The sequence below is a fragment of the Mustelus asterias genome, chromosome 12, assembly GCF_964213995.1.
Source record: "Mustelus asterias chromosome 12, sMusAst1.hap1.1, whole genome shotgun sequence".
In the NCBI taxonomy this organism is placed as follows: domain Eukaryota; kingdom Metazoa; phylum Chordata; class Chondrichthyes; order Carcharhiniformes; family Triakidae; genus Mustelus; species Mustelus asterias.
The window spans coordinates 61,078,280-61,097,064 of NC_135812.1; the positions used below are offsets into that span (position 1 = coordinate 61,078,280).

The 18,785-nt window shown below is 45.7% G+C and overlaps 1 protein-coding gene across 2 annotated transcripts in view; it reads left to right on the plus strand.

The window, feature by feature from the left end:
• Positions 1–18,576, plus strand: part of spata20 (spermatogenesis associated 20) — a 385,479-nt gene extending 366,903 nt beyond the window's left edge. For both annotated transcript variants that reach the window (XM_078225324.1, XM_078225325.1), the window contains exon 16: positions 13,595–18,576. In XM_078225324.1, coding sequence (XP_078081450.1) covers positions 13,595–13,765 — 171 coding nt within the window. In that variant the 3' untranslated portion in view covers positions 13,766–18,576. The remainder of the gene's footprint in view (positions 1–13,594) is intronic.
• Positions 18,577–18,785: the final 209 nt, after the last annotated feature.

Genomic DNA, 18,785 nt, shown 5'->3' on the forward strand with positions numbered 1-18,785 from the left:
TGACCAGATAGAATCATAGAATAGAATCATAGAATCCCTACACTGCAGAAGAGGCCATTCGGCTCATCAATCTGCATCGACAGCAATCCCACTCGGGCCCTATCCCTGTAACCCTACCTATCTACCCTTGCTAATTCCCCTGACACTCAGGGTCAATTTACGATGGTCAATCGATCTAACCCATACATCTTTGCATTAATGAGGAATAAATATAATTTCCTCCCAAGCCAATGATGGAAGATTAGATCTAAATGAACATAAGCATTCTTGAATGGTGGAAGAATCAAAGGGGTGATTCAGGAAGCCTCTTCCCCCCCCTTCTGCAAGAAAAAGCAAATGGAAGATAAAAATGAAGTAGAAAGAGTCGGGAAGAGATGACAAAACAAGGGAGAAAGGAATGATGGATCAGCGAGGCAAAGTGGTTGCATTTGTGATTTTTACGTACAATGCCAATTTTAATTATTTTTAGGCACTTTTCCTATACTGTTTCGTGGTTCTGACTGGATTTCTGGGAAAGCCTTTACCTTTAAATTGGGCGGTCATGTGAAGAAAACTGTTTATTTCTTTTTTACTAAATGTTTGTTCTGAGGTAAATACAAATCTGTGTCACAATTGTTGATCCCAGTGCTGGAAAATGGCACTTCCCAAAGTTGTAAAAGTGAAAACAGACAACACCTTTTCCTGGTTTATTGTCGCCCAGAGATATGCCATTTTCATTAGGAAGGAGTTGGCTGGTTTTCAGTGGGTGGGATCATTCCACTCAGAATGTGTAAGAAGCTGCCTTGCAGCCTGTTACCAGGAGAAGGATAAGGATATAATGGATACCAAGCATGGAATAGAAAGGCTAGCAGAACCCAAAAATATGGCCAAACAGGAGCGTTTGGAAGACAGTAAAGCAGAGGGAACTAGACAGAGGGTTCTCTCAATGTGATATGACCTCTTCAAAATCTGTCCTATACACGAGGAAGAAACCTGTCCTTAAATACCTTGAGAAGATGGTGGAGGAATACCTCCTTATTCATGCACTGAAGGTGCTCTGCTAGGTAGGAAGTTCCAGGATATTGAGCTAGCATTGATGAAGGGATAGTATATATGTATATATATCCATCAGGATATTCTGGGACTTAATAGAATAATCCCTACCATGCAGAAAGAGGCCATTCAGCCCATCGAACCTACACTGACAATAATCCCATCCGGGCCCTATCCCTGTAATATTTACCCTGATAATCTTCCTGACACTAAGGGAAATTGAGCATGGCCAATTAACCTAACCCGCACATCTTTGGACTGTGGGAGGAAACCGGAGCACCTGGAGGAAACCCATGCAGACGGGGGGAGAACGTGCAGACTCCACACAGACTATTACCCAAGACCAAAATTGAACCCAGGTCCTTGGCGCTGTGAGGCAGCAGTGAATTGGAGGTGATTGTATTCTCTCACAAGGTTGCTGCCTCTGACCCTTTTGGCTTAGTTGTAATGGATGTGAAACTGATTTGAATTTTGACAGTCTGTGCTGGTACCTATCTTCACTTGGGTGTGTCACTGCAGCTGTGGAAAAGGCTCTATTGCCCTTGTGTACACTGTAATATTTCCCCATCTAACTGTCCCATCAATTCTGAATCAAGTATAACATCTTTAGATGCAGAGAATGTTTCTCTCTACACTGCCCATGAAACACTCCCAAGTCATGTTAAGTCTATGGCACAGAAGAGTCAATTTGGCTCACTGGTCCGTGCTGGTATTCATGGTCCACACAAGACTCTTTCCCTCTGACTTACTGTAACTCTTATCGGTATCTCCTTCTATTCCTTTCTCCTTAATGTGCTTATCTAACCTCTTAAATGTATTTATGCTACTTGCCTCGACCACTCCGTTTGTTAGCAAGTCTGACAGTCCGAGTAAAAGAGATATCTCTGAATTCGCTATTAGACCAATGAGTGCCTATCCCATACTTATGACCTTTGAGTTTTGGTCTCGTCCACAAGTGGAAACAACTTGCACGCAATTTTGTGCATCAGAGATGAACCTGACATGGAACAATGTACTTGCAAAGCCCATCTTCAGCCGTTTCTGAGTCCAGATTTCACACAACACACAAAGAAAAAGTGGGCATTCTGTATCACTTTTCATGATCTCAAAGCACTTCGCGATCAATGAAATACTTTTGAACCTTGTCACTGTTATAACGCAGGAAACACAGCAGCCAGTTTGTGCACAGCAAGCTCCCACAAACACCCTTTCAAACCCTTCAATATCTTACAATTACTATTAAGTCACCGCTCAGCTTTCTTTTTTCTAAAGATAAGAGCCCCAGCTGGTTCAGCTTTTCCTGGTCGATATATCCTGTGTCTAGTATCATCCTTGTAAATCTCTTTTGTACCGTTTCAAGTGCCTCTATATCGTTTTTATAATATGTTTAGACCAGAACTGGGCATAGTATTTGAAATGTTATCTAGGCTGGTTTTATTCTTGTTTAACACAACTTCTCTGTTTTTCAATTCCATGTTAAAAATGGAGCAAAATGATTGGTTTGTTTTTTAAATGACCTTTTTAACCCAGGTCACTACCTTTAATGACTTGTGAATGTGTACCCTTAGATCTCTTGGCTCCTCTGTCCTATTTTAAATGCTTAGAACTAATGTCTTTAGGGAATGAAGCCTGTGTCCTTACTAGATCTGGCAGATACGTGACTCCAGTCCACACCAACTGTCCTTTGAAGTGGCTTAGCAAACCACTGTGCTATATCAAACGGTTACACCTGCAGTAGCCAAAGAAGAAAACCTGGCACCACCTGTTTTCAAAATTGCGCAAGGCAATTTTGGATGAGCAGTTAATGTCCACCATCCCGAGAATGAACAGGCCATCATCACTCACTGTCTCGGCTCAGATATGCAAGGTAACGGGGCTCGCTTTGCTTGTGGGGTCATACATCAGCAAGAGATGATGATTTCAGCAGAAGGTAACAGACACAGAAAACGTGTTGAAAGAAGCAGACCCAAGATGCTTGCAGCATGGGTTAGGCAGAGTAAATCAACCCCCACTCTGGTTAATGCGTAGCACGCCTATACACAACCATTCAACACCGTAACAATATGTATTAAACCTAACGATAGAATAATGTGACATTCTCTATTCCCAACTCTGACTATTTGATGGCCTTTCTCAGATTATCAGTTCAATGTCATTCAGTGTCAGGCTGGGCCAGATTCAAACTCAGGCTCCAGAGCTGAAAACCTAGTGTGTACCCGACCACACCACTTTGTCCCTTTGAGTTTCCATTCCTCATTCTGTTATTTGGTTTATTTTCTTTAACTCCCTCTCAATTTATTTTCTCCTGCGTTAACTCCTTTCCTTTTCCTTGCACTACATCTTTCTTTCTATCACTTTTTTCTGCGATGACTTTCCTTTCCTTTCCTTTCTGAGACAATTTTTTTTTCTCTCTAGAATCCCCAGTTGATGTGACGCAGTTTGATTTTGACCTAAAGTGCTATGCCAATAAGTCCTTTTCCTTTCCCAGGGAACCATTTTATGTCATACTCTTGTTACCCATTAATAAAAGCAAAATTTTCTCAATGTTCAAGTCAAGTAGTCATTGTTGGGAGCATTTAGCTCTCAAAAAACTGACCCTCTGAAACAAAGTTGACTTCCTCCTATGAAGTCTCCTGAGGCAATTACTGTGCATTTAATAGCAAGGCTGCACAAACAACTGCAATGTCATACATCCATTTCCCATGGCCTTTGATCCCTAACTCATTGAGGAATTCCCTTTCCCCTGCTAACTGACAGGATAATATCTCATTATTTATCGTCAACTATCATAGGAGATGTTTGTTCCAGCTCTGGTCCATGTGGACCTTAGTTTTAACCCTTGCAAGACCATTTTTACTTAAAATTGTTGTTCAAGTAAATGTCAGTATCCCAAAGGCAGATTGATATGCGGTTAAGTTATCAGTTTAGGATTCCACATTCCATATCAACTCAGCTGAAACACAGTGCACAGGATTTTACTCTGAAATACTTTTGAACAGCAATTAGTTTGGTATCAGCTCCATAAATTCAAAAATAATACATAAATAGTTAAAAGCCAGTTGACTTCAGAAGTAATGCGCAAACCTAACTTGATTCAAATCTTGTCAGGGTCACTGGTTGTCATGAAGGAAATGACTTAGGGAGGAGCCCAGCATTGCAAACAAAACACTACATATGATTTCAGTTATGAAGTGGGTGGCAGCTTAGGAGACCGGGTCACTGTAACACGGGGAGACCGGGTCACTGTAACACGGGGAGACCGGGTCACTGTAACACAGGGAGACCGGGTCACTGTGACACGGGGAGACCGGGTCACTGTAACACAGGGAGACCGGGTCACTGTAACACAGGGAGACTGGGTCACTGTAACACAGGGAGACCGGGTCACTGTGACACGGGGAGACCGGGTCACTGTGACACGGGGAGACCGGGTCACTGTAACACGGGGAGACCGGGTCACTGTAACACGGGGAGACCGGGTCACTGTGACATGGGGAGACCGGGTCACTGTGACATGGGGAGACCGGGTCACTGTGACATGGGGAGACCGGGTCACTGTGACATGGGGAGACCGGGTCACTGTGACATGGGGAGACCGTGACACTGTGACATGGGGAGACCGGGTCACTGTAACACAGGGAGACTGGGACACTGTGACATGGGGAGAATGGGACATTGTAACACGGAGAGACCGGCTCACTGTGACACGGGGAGACCGGCTCACTGTGACACGGGAAGACCGGCTCACTGTGACACGGGGAGACCGGCTCACTGTGACACGGGGAGACCGGCTCACTGTGACACGGGAAGACCGGCTCACTGTGACACGGGGAGACCGGCTCACTGTGACACGGGGAGACCGGCTCACTGTGACACGGGGAGACCGGCTCACTGTGACACGGGGAGACCGGCTCACTGTGACACGGGGAGACCGGCTCACTGTGACACGGGGAGACCGGCTCACTGTGACACGGGGAGACCGGCTCACTGTGACACGGGGAGACCGGCTCACTGTGACACGGGGAGACCGGCTCACTGTGACACGGGGAGACCGGCTCACTGTGACACGGGGAGACCGGCTCACTGTGACACGGGGAGACCGGCTCACTGTGACACGGGGAGACCGGCTCACTGTGACACGGGGAGACCGGCTCACTGTGACACGGGGAGACCGGCTCACTGTTGCACAGGGAGACTGGCTCACTGTGATACCTCACTGTTGCACAGGGAGACCGGCTCGCTGTTGCACGGGGAGACCGGCTCGCTGTTGCACGGGGAGACCGGCTCGCTGTTGCACGGGGAGACCGGCTCGCTGTGACACGGGGAGACCGGCTCGCTGTGACACGGGGAGACCGGCTCGCTGTGACACGGGGAGACCGGCTCGCTGTGACACGGGGAGACCGGCTCACTGTGACACGGGGAAACCGGGTCATTAACAGGTGGGGTGACGGGACCCTGCTCCACGAATAGACTTGGGATATTATGAAATGGGAAACCTGGGGATTCTATAGCCCTGAGGAGCTAACAGCTTTGTACCCTCTTCCACTGTAGCTTTCCCTGAGATGTTCCAGCTCAACAGGATGATGCCAAGCCAGTGATTCACTTTGTTTTAACCAGAACGTGTAGTAAACAGGAATAACTCACATTTATATAGCGCCTTTAACATAACAAAATATCCAGGACACTTGACTGGAGCATTCGCTTGTTCATTTTCACATCACCTGTTTGGGGCCGTTGACATTATTTTGCTTTATTGGCTTTTTCCAGGTCTCCCTCAGTCCACTTCACAATGTTGTCCACACATCTGATTTTTCTCCTTCCCCATCTGATTTTACTCTCAAGTTCTCCTCTTAATTGTCATCTTAGGACAAGATTTAACATAGAATCACATAAAAAGTATTACTGATGAGACTCGAGAAGGAAAGCTAAGTGAATGTGTGAGAGGAAGGAGTTGTATGAGCTGTTGTGTAGGAGCTGCTGTAATACAATCTGGATGTAAAGAGAATCACAAATAGCAAGTCACTTTAGCGTGATCTAATCCAGCAGCAATTCCATGTAATTGAGAAAAAGTAAAGGCATTGGGGAAAGATGGTAGAGGCGATTCATTAACTGAAATATTTCCCAAATGGTTAAATGGGATCCAGCAAAGACATGTTCACAGATCAGAAGGGGTTAACTGCAGCTGTGTGCTGAGTCATTGTGACAGACTTGCATATTCTTCAATACCCCTGCAATAAACCAGTGACTTCATTATCTTGTATGAATGCAAGTCTATGGCAGTATGAAGTAAACAGTGAAGCAGTTTGCTCAGGTCCAAGTGTTGTTATCCACACTATTGGGGAGGATATTGGCATTTTAGAGACAGAGTAATAATATAGGTTCACTAAGATGTTGCCTTCTCTCCAAAAACCATTATCCATTTACATTAGTTGCAAATTATGGTATCTTAAGTGCTCCATTTATTTCAGGCATAAGCAGTTGTGTCCACACTTGGTTAAGGTGCATTGAATGCAAGAATAAACAGTGCTATATAAGTAGCTTAAGTAATCACCTAACATGCTGGAAATGCTCAGAAGGTCAGGCAGCATCTGTGGAGAGAGAAACAGCTAACGGGTGGGATTCTCTGGCTGTTCAGGCCAGAAAATCCCACCTGTTAGCTGTTTCTTTTTTAAATTTGTGGTATTAAGAAAATAAACAACTTGCTGAGCAAAACTAAAACAATGTCACTGGTGCAGAAGGTGAAGTCGCATGGGATCAGAGGTGAGCTGGCAAGGTGGATACAAAACTGGCTCGGTCAAAGAACGGTAAGAAGTCTCACAACACCAGGTTAAAGTCCAACAGGTTTATTTGGTAGCAAAAGCCACTAGCTTTCGGAGCGCTGCTCCTTCATCAGGTGAGTGGGAGTTCTGTTCACAAACAGGGCATATAAAGACACAAACTCAATTTACAAAATAATGGTTGGAATGCGAGTCTTTACAGGTAACCAAGTCTTAAAGGTACAGACAATGTGAGTGGAGAGAGCATTAAGCACAGGTTAAAGAGATGTGTATTGTCTCCAGCCAGGACATTTAGTGAGATTTTGCAAGCCTAGGCAAGTCGTGGGGGTTACAGATAGTGTGACATAAACCCAAGATCCCGGCTGAGGCCATCCTCATGTGTGCGGAACTTGGCTATCAGTTTCTGCTCAGCGACCCTACGCTATCGTGTGTCGTGAAGGCCGCCTTGGAGAACACTTACCCGAAGATCAGAGGCCGAATGCCCGTGACCGCTGAAGTGTTCCCCAACAGGAAGAGAACACTCGAGCGGTGTTCATTCATCCGTTGTCGTAGCATCTGCATGGTCTCCCCAATGTACCATGCCTCGGGACATCCTTTCCTGCAGCGTATCAGGTAGACAACGTTGGCCGAGTTGCAAGTGTATGTACCGTGTACTTGGTGGATGGTGTTCTCACGTGAGATGATGGCATCCGTGTCGATGATCCAGCACGTCTTGCAGAGGTTGCTGTGGCAGGGTTGTGTGGTGTCGTGGTCACCGTTCTCCTGAAGGCTTGGTAGTTTGGTGTGGACAATGGTCTGTTTGAGGTTGTGCGGTTGTTTGAAGGCAAGAAGTGGGGGTGTGGGGATGGCCTTGGCGAGATGTTCGTCTTCACCAATGACATGTTGAAGGCTCCGGAGAAGATTTCGTAGCTTCTCCGCTCCGGGGAAGTACTGGACGATGAAGGGTACTCTGTCCAGTGTGTCCCGCGTTTGTCTTCTGAGGAGGTCGGTGCGGTTTTTCGCTGTGGCACGTCGGAACTGTCGATCGATGAGTCGAGCGCCATATCCTGTTCTTATGAGGGCATCTTTCAGCGTCTGGAGGTGTCTGTTGCGATCCTCCTCATCTGAGCAGATCCTGTGTATACGGAGGGCTTGTCCGTAGGGGATGGCTTCTTTAACGTGTTTAGGGCGGAAGCTGGAGAAGTGGAGCATCATGAGGTTATCCGTGGGCTAGAGGTACAGTGAAGTGCTGAGGTGACCGTCCTTGATGGAGATGCGTGTGTCCAAGAATGCAGCCAATTCCGGAGAGTAGTCCATGGTGAGTCTGCTGGTGGGATGGAACTTGTTGATGTCATCATATAGTTGTTTCAGTGATTGTTCAGCATGAGTCCAAAGGTAGAAAATGTCATCGATGTATCTAGTGTATAGCATCGGTTGAAGGTCCTGTGCGGTGAAGAAGTCTTGTTCGAACCTGTGCATGAAGATGTTGGCATATTGAGGTGCAAATTTGGTCCCCATGGCTGTCCCGCGTGTCTGGATGAAGACCTGGTTGTTGAAGGTGAAGACATTGTGGTCCAGGATGAAGCGGATGAGTTGTAAAATTGCATCTGGAGACAGGCAGTTGTCGGCGTTGAGTACTGAGGCAGTTGCAGCAATGCCATCATCGTGGGGGATGCTGGTGTAGAGTGCCGAGACATCCATTGTGACGAGGAGTGCTCCTGGTTCAACTGCTCCATGTGTGCTGAGTTTCTGTAGGAAGTCCGTAGTGTCGCGAGAAAAGCTGGGCATTCTTTGTACAATGGGTTTCAGGATGCCCTCGACGTAGCCGGAGAGGTTCTCGCACAGGGTCCCATTGCCCGATACAATGGGACGGCCAGGTGTGTTTCAGTCAAAGAAGACAGAGGGTAGCAGTGGAAGAGTGTGTTTCTGAATGGAGAGCTGTGACAAGTGGCGTTCCTCAGGGATCAGTGCTGGGATCTTTGCAGTTTGTAATAGATATAAATGATTTGGAGGAAAATGTAACTGGTTTGATTAGTAAGTTTGCGGATGACACAAAGGTTGGTGGATTTGCAGATAACGATGAGGACTATCAGAGGATACAGCAGGATATAGATCGGTTAGAGACTTGGGCGGAGAGATGGCAGATGGAGTTTAATCCGGACAAATGTGAGGTAATGCATTTTGGAAGGTCTAATACAGATAGGAAATATACAGTAAATGGCAGTATCCTTAAGAGTATTGATAGGCAGAGGGATCTATCTGGGTGTACAGGTACACAGTTCACTGAAAGTGGCAACGCAGGTGGAGAAGTTAGTCAAGAAGGCATACGACATGCTTGCCTTCATCGGCCAGGGCATTGAGTTTAAAAATTGGCAAGTCATGTTGCAGCTTTATAGAACCTTAGTGAGGCCGCACTTGGAATATAGTGTTCAATTCTGCTCGCCACAGTCCCAGAACGATTTGGAGGCTTTGGAGAGGGTACAGAAAAGATTTACCAGGATGTTGCCTGGTATGGAGGGCATTAGCTATGAGGAGAAGTTGGAGAAACTTGGTTTGTTCTCACTGGAACGACGGAGGTTGAGGGGCGACCTGATAGAAGTCTACAAGATTATGAGAGGCATGGACAGAGTGGATAGTCAGAAGCTTTTTCCCAGCGTGGAAGAGTCAATTACTAGGGGGCACAGGTTTAAGGTGTGAGGGGCAAAGTTTAAAGAGGATGTACGAGGCAGATTTTATACACAGAGGTTGATGGGTGCCTGGAACTCGTTGCCGGGGGAGGTAGTGGAAGCGGATACGGTAGTGACTTTTAAGGGACGTCTTGACAAATACATGAATAGGATGGGAATAGAGGGATACGGTCCCCGAAGGGTAGGGGGTTTTAGTTGAGTCGGGCAGCATGGTCGGTGCAGGCTTGGAGGGCCGAAGGGCCTGTTCCTGTGCTGTAATTTTCTTTGTTCTTTGTCAAAGCAATAAGTTGTTGAATTTTTAAAAAAGAGTAATTAATAAAAATAACCAGAGTGTGAGAGGGTCGGTGTGTGTGTGCCAGGTTCCCTTCAAAGAACAATACAGCACAGGAACAGGCCCTTCGGCCCTCCAAGCCTGCGCCGATCACATTGTCCTATCTGCACCAGAACCTTCAATTCCGACTTACCTGTTTGATTAGCATTTTGAAAGCTGCCTCGCGGGGCTCCACAAAGGGACCTATGAGGCCTTTTTGGTAATTGGGACCCTGACTGCCTTCTGAGCAAGGCTCTCTAAAGTAAGTCAGAAACTTTCCTTCAGTGTGCTCGACTTTCAGCCCAGATTATATGCTTTATTCACTGGATTCTGCTTTTGGACTCACAACTTTATGAAGTGAGAGAGCTACCAGCCCGTTAGCAGGTGGTATAGCATTGCTGGCATGCCAGTCTCTTAATATCAGTTGTCAAAATTCAGCTGGCTGTGGGGCATGCTGCAGCTGGTCCCAGTTATATTCCATATCCTCTCAGCCACTGATAGCAGGCACTGCGCTTTTAAACTGTGCCTGGCAGCGAGTGAGGGCGGAGGCACAAGGCGGGCAGGAGGTCTGTTTTATTCTTCAGCACTTCTTGCAGTCACGCACCAGGGTGGAATCTCGCTGATGCTTGAGATTAATCTGTGGGCTATTTCTGATCTGCTGGTTCTGCACATTGTCCAGCCCCTGCCATCTGTCAGCTTCTCTGCTCTGTCAATCAGCTTGGAGTGCTTAGCTGATAAAGGAAATATGGCATTAAGTGGATAGAAATTGAAAATCACCAATCCAAACAATTTATCTACTTGTCCTATTGAACTGCTGGTGAGAGACAGCTGCTCTGCTGTTTATCGACAGACTTTATGTGCCATCAGTACCATATTGTACATCAATAGCATATTGCACAGCACAAACTGCAAAATACTGCAGATGTTGGAAATCTGAAATATAAACAGAAATTGCTGGAAATGTTCAGCAGTTCAGGCAGTGTCTGAGCTGAGAGAAAGAGTCAAATAATTAATGTAACCTTACCTCAGAAATGAACATATTTGTAGATATAACAGGTTTTAAGCAAATACAGAGTCAAAGGGAGGGGATGAAGGAAGAAAGTGGAAGGCAGGAGAGATTGAACAAACAGCAGATTCAATATCAGCAACTGCTATCCACAAAAACCGTGGTTACGACATGAACCTGGTGGTGTTTTTTGAAGAAGTGACCAAAATGGTTGACGAAGGAAGGGCTGTGGATGTTGTCTATATGGACTTTAGTAAAGCATTTGACAAAGTCCCTCATGGTAGGCTAGTGAAAAAGGTTGGATCCCATGGGATAAAGGGGGAGGTGGCTAGATGGGTGGAGAACTGGCTTGGTCATAGAAGACAGAGGGTGGTAGTGGAAGGGTCTTTTTCCGGCTGGAGGCCTGTGACTAGTGGTGTACCGCAGGGCTCTGTATTGGGACCTCTGCTGTTTGTGATTTATATAAATGATCTGGAAGAAGGAGTAACTGGGGTGATCAGTAAGTTTGCGGACGACACAAAACTGGCAGGACTTGCAGATAGTGAGGAACATTGTCAGAGGCTACAGAAGGATATAGATAGGCTGGAAATTTGGGCAAGGAAATGGCAGATGGAGTTCAATCCTGATAAATGCGAAGTGATGCATTTTGGTGGGAATAATGTAGGGAGGAGCTACACGATAAATGGAAGAACCATAAAGGGTGTAGAGACGCAGAGGGACCTGGGGGTGCAAGTCCACAGATCTTTGAAGGTGACGTCACAGGTGGAGAAGGTGGTGAAGAAGGCATATGGCATGCTTGCCTTTATAGGACGGGGCATAGAGTATAAAAGTTGGGGTCTGATGTTGTAGATGTATAGAACGTTGGTTCGGCCGCATTTGGAATACTGCGTCCAGTTCTGGTCGCCACACTACCAGAAGGACGTGGAGGCTTTGGAGAGAGTACAGAGGAGGTTTACCAGGATGTTGCCTGGTATGGAGGGGCTTGGTTATGAGGAGAGATTGGGGAAACTGGGGTTGTTCTCCTTGGAAAGACGGAGGATGAGGGGAGACTTAATAGAGGTGTATAAAATTATGAAAGGCATAGATAGGGTGAACGGTGGGAAGCTTTTCCCCGGGTCGGTGGTGACGTTCACGAGGGGTCATAGGTTCAAGCTGAAGGGGGGGAGGTTTAACACAGATATCAGAAGGACATATTTCACACAGAGGGTCGTGGGGGCCTGGAATGGGTTGCCGGGCAAGGTGGTGGAGGCGGACACACTGGGAACGTTTAAGACTTATCTAGACAGCTATATGAACGGAGTGGGAATGGAGGGATACAAAAGAGTGGTCTAGTTTGGACCAGGGAGCGGCGCGGGCTAATTGTTCCTGGTTTCTCGTTTCAAGGCTTCATTCTATGATCATCTTGCTGGTGCCAGTACAGAGTGAGACTGCGGATAGTTGGGAACCTGTCTCGGGGGCAGGGAATTCATATGGTGTTCGTGGAAGTGGAAATGACTAGGGTTGGGAAGCATTTTGTGATCAGGGCCATTGTGATCTCCTGGACTCGTTTCGATCGCCTCAGGGGGTCGGAGAGGAATTTCCCAGATTTTTTTTCCCCATATTGGCCCTGGGGTTTTTCACTCTGGGTTTTCGCCTCTCCCTGGAGATCACATGGTCTGGAATGGGGGGGTGGGGGTAAGTTAATAGGTTGTAATGAACAAAGCATCGTAGCTGTGAGGGACAGCTCGGTGGATAGGATATTGGTATGTAGATAGGCTGGAAAATTGGGCGGGGATCCTGGATTCAGGATTCAATCCTGGACCGGGGAGCGGCGCGGGCTTGGAGGGCCGAAGGGCCTGTTCCTGTGCTGTATTGTTCTTTGTTCTTTGTTCTTTGAAATTGTTAAGCTCAATGTTGTGTCGGGAGGCTGCGAAGTGTTTAATCAAAAGATGAGATGCCAGTCCTCAAACCGATGTTGAAATTCATTGGAACAGTGCAGGATACTGAGGACAAAGAAGTGGGAGTAGAAATAGCATACAACTGGAAGCTCGTGTTGGCACAGTGAGTGGAGGTGTTCAGCAAATAGACCATCCAAGATGTGTTTGGTCTCACCACTTTTGCGCCCAGTAAATGTAGTATTCTAAATTTAAATGAATCACAAATAAACCACTGTTTGGCCTGGGAGGTGTGTTTGGGGCCCGGCATATTGGGATGGGGGAAGGTAAAAGAGCAGGTGTTGCATCCCTTGATTTTGTATACCAAAGAAGCTGCCAAATGAGAAGGGGAGGGGAATATCGGGGGTGTTGAATGAGTGAGTCAGGATGCCGTGAAGGGAACAATCCCTATTATATCGGGATATCATTTGATGCCCACAATATTACGCACCTTATCACAACACAAAGAGATGACATAACCCCCATCCAGCTGCAGGTATGATGACCTCGTGGTTCTGGTACTGGGCTGGTAAACCCAGAGGTTCTGGAATTGTAATCCCATCATGACAAGTTATAGAACTGAGTTCACTAAGCCTGGCAACTTTGGGTTGGGCACCAGAGAAATCACGATGAAAGTTGCCAGATGATCATAAAATGTAATTCACGGGGGAACTCTCTCCTTGGCTTGCAGTTCATGTGACTCTATACTCTTAATCCCATTACGAGAATGTGATGGGCAAGACACTGTCATTGTTGCCCATATCCCAAAAATATGAAAAACAATCATCACCATGTTAGTTTGGAGTTAATCCTCCAGTTCAACCGTGTTACCTCTAGAGTGTCTTGTGTCCAATTTTAGTTCTAACAAAGATTCTCTTTCTTTCCATTAGATATTACTTTTAGCGGATGGAAACACCGAGAGCTTCCTCTACCAGACGCTGCCCTTCCTGTCAACATTAGAACTGAAGAATGGTAAAGCTACGGCCTACGTTTGCCAGAATTTCGCCTGCTCCCTGCCAGTTACCTTAGCCAGCGAGCTCCAGACTTTGCTCGTTAAGTAATAATGCGGTGCAACACTGGGAAATGGTTTGCTATAAATCCTGAAAATCTTGTAGCATGCTTTGGACTTATTCTTTTTATCTAGCCTTCAGGAGCAAAACGATGTTTTTGGTGAGGTGGACAAGCTAAAGTTACTTCAAGATATAATATGAGACGGGTAATTTCCAAAACACAATTCAATGATTTTCATATTTACATGGTTATGATATTTGAGCATTGCAGGCCACAATTTGCTTAAATAGATTATTAGCAAAATATATGCAAACATAACGCAGTGTGCTTGTATTGAGGCAATGCTGCTGGAGGTGCCATTTTTTGGGTGATGAGTTAAATCCATGCTCTGTCTGCCCTTTCAAGTGGATGTAAAAAGAAAAAAATCCCATGGCATTATTTTGAAGAACAGCAGAGTTCTTGCTGATGTTCTGGCCAATATTTATCCCATAGCCAACATCAATAAAGGAACGATCAGCTGGTCATTGCTATTTCTTGGAGTTTGCTATGCACAAATTAGCTGATGTGTTCCCTACATAACAGCAGTGACACTTCAGAAGTACTCCATTGGCTGTAAAGAGATTGTGGAAAACCCTGTGTAAATGCAAGTTTTTATTTTGTACCATCCCAGAAGATGCATTAATCTACTGAGCTATTGGGCACATTTCCCACACCCTCTTGTCATGGCTTTCCTCCTCTTGTTCCCATCCTCAGCAGTGCTTCACATTCCATCAGGGCTTCCCCTGTGAAGCACATACACCTTTGAAGTAAGCTAGATTCTGTGCACCACCTGAAAGATGTCACCCTTTCCCCAAAAGGCTCACTCATCCCTGTCCAAGAGCACAACAATCTAGGCTGATACTCCAGTGCAGTACAGAGGGAGTGTTGCACTGTCAGAGCTGCTACATTAATATTAAACTGAGGCCCTGTTTGCCATTTCCTGTGGACTTAAAAGATCACAAGGCAATTTCGAAGATGAGCAGGGAAGGTATCCCAGTGTCCCGGGCAATATTTATGCTCACTCGACGTGATTGCTCAGACTATCTGGTCATTATCACATTGTCGCTTCTGAAATACTTCATTGGCTGTGAAGTGTTCTGCCTCATGATCATTGGCTTCAAAGGGCTTTGAGACATCCTGCGGTCTCCATAAGACTGCTAGTCTTTCATTTGTTAAATCCCACTCCCTTCTCTGCCCGCCCTGTGACACAGTGAAGATTATGTCTGTGACATTCTGCTCCGTGATTTCTGGTTGCTGTGTGTCGATTGCTGCCACTGTTAGCGTTGTCCTTAATGAGGACTGAAAATAATAATGGTCTGAATTAACATGCAGAGGACGGAATGTTGTCCCACTGATAACGCGGCTGTGATTTCTGCTGTGGATGTGATTTGGACACCAAGTGCGAGAGCCTCATTAGTGAAGAATGACCCAGCTGCAGACATGATTCCTAAATGATTGTGATTTTTGTGATCTATAAAATTGTAACAAATTCACGGTGACGTCACTGTAATGGGCAATGTTAAAATATCTCTGAAAGGAACAGTTGGTTAAAGATGAGATGCAAATAAGCATAGTTACCGCCAGACTTTGCAACAATATAGAAACAAAAATACCACGGCTGCTGGAGATCTGAATTAAACACAGAAAAGGCCGGAATTACTCAGCAGGTCAGGCAGTGTCTGTGGAGAGAGAAGCAGACTTAACCAGTTAAGACCCATTATTGGGCCAGTTGCTAGTGTTGTTGCTGCCACTGTTACTGTCAGCAAATGGTGCCAGCAGAAGTTGAAGCTGGAAGTGAACTGGAGACCTCTCAGTGGCAGGCCAGGAGCTGTCAAAACCTCCTTTCTCTCATCCCAACACTGACCCACTAGGATGCAACGGTGACAGCCCCGGCCACAGGCTATCCTGTAGAATGGTTTACTCCACTCTCTCAACCCGACAGCTTTGGCCATGAGGGATGTTAAACTTTTTCCAATGCAGCAGAGTGCGCCTCCATTTTGTGATGCCCTCAGTGTCTCCTTCCTGCCTCAGCAGTGCACTCATTTCCTGGTGGGGCTGCCATGAGGCTGGGAATGGCAATGGGCCCTCTGATTGGCCCTCTCACCTCACTGGTCCATAATTGGGCAGCACTCCCCGAGCTAGCTTCTTAATTGGCCGACTCCAGGGAGATCTCAAATGACGTCCCGTCACGGTTACTTCCCGGGATCCAATCCAGACTTGAGACCGGTGACACAACTTCGACCCAACTGGGAAAATCTAGCCAATGTTTCAGGTGTGTGGCCTTTCATTAGAGCTGGCATATAGCATCGAAGGTGGGTCTCAGGATACGGCCAGAGTAATGGTTTAAGGAATTCTGAATATCTAGAGGTACCTGTAATCATGGGTTGATCTTTTCTACACTGATCTCTGGCCTCTGGCCTTTCCTCTCTGACATTATCAGTAAAGTATTTGATAACTTTAAGTTGATAATTTTTGACTCCTTAAATGTTTGATGAAGTACGTCCGATTAATTATGGTGAACTGATTAAGACTCATTAACAGATTAAGCAAATGCCTGAGATTTAATTTTGTACTCCTTCATTCAAGCACACATTTTAATTATGTTTTTGCTCATTTGCCAATTCAATTTCCCTTTTTCTCCCCCACTGAAGTCACTGACGTTTATTGGGGCATAGGAAAGGGTACTTTACTGGACTTAGTCCAGAGAATGTGAATTAAAATCCCACCGTGGCCTTCTGAGAATTTCAGGTCAGTTCAGTAACTCGGGAATTAAAGCTGGTGTCAGTAAAAATGACCAAGAAACTGAGAGATTATTGTTAAAACCCAACTGGTTCATTCATTGTCTTTAAGGAAGGAAATCTGCCATCCTTTCTCCCACTAATCCCTCCCCCCACATCAATTCTTAGGCAATGACCATCACCAATAAGAGACACTCTAATCACCATCCCTTTACATTCAATGGTGTTACCATCACTGAATCCCCCACTGTCAACATCCTTGGGGTTACCATTGACCAGAAACTTAACTGAACTCATTACTTAAACGCTGGCTACAACAGCAGGTCAGAGGCTAGGAATACTGAAGTGAGTAACTCACCTTCTGATTTCCCCAAAGCCTGTCCACCATCTACAAGGCGGAAGTCAGGAGTGTGATGGAATACTCCCCACTTGCCTGGTTGAGTGCAGCTCTAACAACGCTCAAGAAGCTTGACATCATCCAGGGCAAAGCATCCCACTTGATTGGCACCACATCCACAAACCCCCACTCCCTCCACCACCAACGCCCAGTAGCAGCAGTATATACTATCTACAGAATGCACTGCAGAAATTCACCAAATATTCTTAAACAGCATCTTCCAAACACATGACCACTTCCATCTAGAAGGACAAGGGCAGCAGATACATGGGAACCCCACCACCTGCAAGGTCCCCTCCAAGCTGCTCATCATCCTGACTTGGAAATATATTGCCGTTCTTTCGCAGTTGCTGGGTCAAACCCACAGCAATATGGGTCAGCTCACAGCACACGGACCGCAGCGTTTCAAGAAAGCAGCTCACCATTATCCTCTCAAGGGCAACAAGAGATGGGCAATAAATGCTGGCCAGCCAGCTACTCCCATGTCCCACGATTGAATAAAAGAAGTGACCAATGTTCATTCTAATTGCGCTTTGCCGTGTGCAGTCCATTTATTGCACTGCGCAGTCCCTTTAAGATGGCCACGTATGGACAGCCTGTTAGGCCCCAGCATGGCACATTCCTGATTACTATGCAGGAGCACGCCTGCACCACCCTGCATGTGACTCCAGTCCCACAGCACTCTTAACTGCCCTCTGCAATGGCCTAGCAAGCTAGCCAATCATATCAAACCACTATCAGTGGTTGAAGGACGCTCAAGATTACTGTCTCAGTTTATCTAGGGATGGGCAAAAATGCCAGCTGTGCCAATGAAGGCCACATCCCAGTATGAACAAAAATAATTGAGGATAGATTGCTTGTATTGAGTTGGCTTGTATTCTTTTGAATTTAGAAGATTGAGTGATGATTCGATCAAGCTGTTTGAGGTTTAAAGAATTTGAAAGGCTGGGTAGAGAAAGAAAGTTTTTCTCCTGCTGGGGAAATCAGTGAGGACAAGGGGATTATGAAGCACTTTTTCATGCAAAGAGCTGTAGATATTTGAAACTTGCTCCCCAAAAAGATGATGATGCTTCGAGACAGTCAGAGCTTTCAAGACTGAGATAAATTCTTGTTCCATAAGGGTTACAGATCTAACGTATGTAGATGGAGTTAAGATGAAGATCAATCATGATCTAATTGAATTAAAAGCAAGCTTAGGGACCATGGTCTGCCCTTGTTCCTAAAAATATCTTACACGACTGATGATTTGACATGGTGTAAGTTTTGCGGGCGTCCTCATCCTTGGTGAGCATTACCAGTTGAGCTGGATGTTGTATTCACCAGTTGTCCGCAGTAAGGATGTTAACTGGTTTGTGTGTTCTGTAAGGTGTGTAGAAATTACAGCATAGAAATAGGCCATTCGATCCAATCAGTTTCTGCTGATGCTTATGATCCATGCAAATCTCCTCCCAGAAACAAACTTACTCCATTATTATATTTCTTTCCCGCTCATGTGGGTACCTGGCTTCCCATTAAATCCATCATGAGACACTTCTGCTAATCACAGTGTCCTCATTGCTTTTTCAACTGAGGTCGTTTAACTCAATGTAAACTGGGAATAGAGCCAGTGACCTTTCCTGTTTATATGGTTTAGTATCACACTGGGCAGTACATTTACTATCCCTTCAAATAAAAGAAGTTATGATTTATTTGTGCTGTTTATTTTATTTATTAGTGTCACGAGTAGGCTTGCATTTACACTGCAATGAAGTTACTGTGAAAATCCCCTTGGTCATCCAAATCATGTTGACCATTTCGGACCTCGGTGATAGTTTCCATCAATTTAATATAATTTTACAATGTTGCTTACCCATTTTCAAAACAACAGATTTGTGGCCATTGCAATGTTTTTTCTCT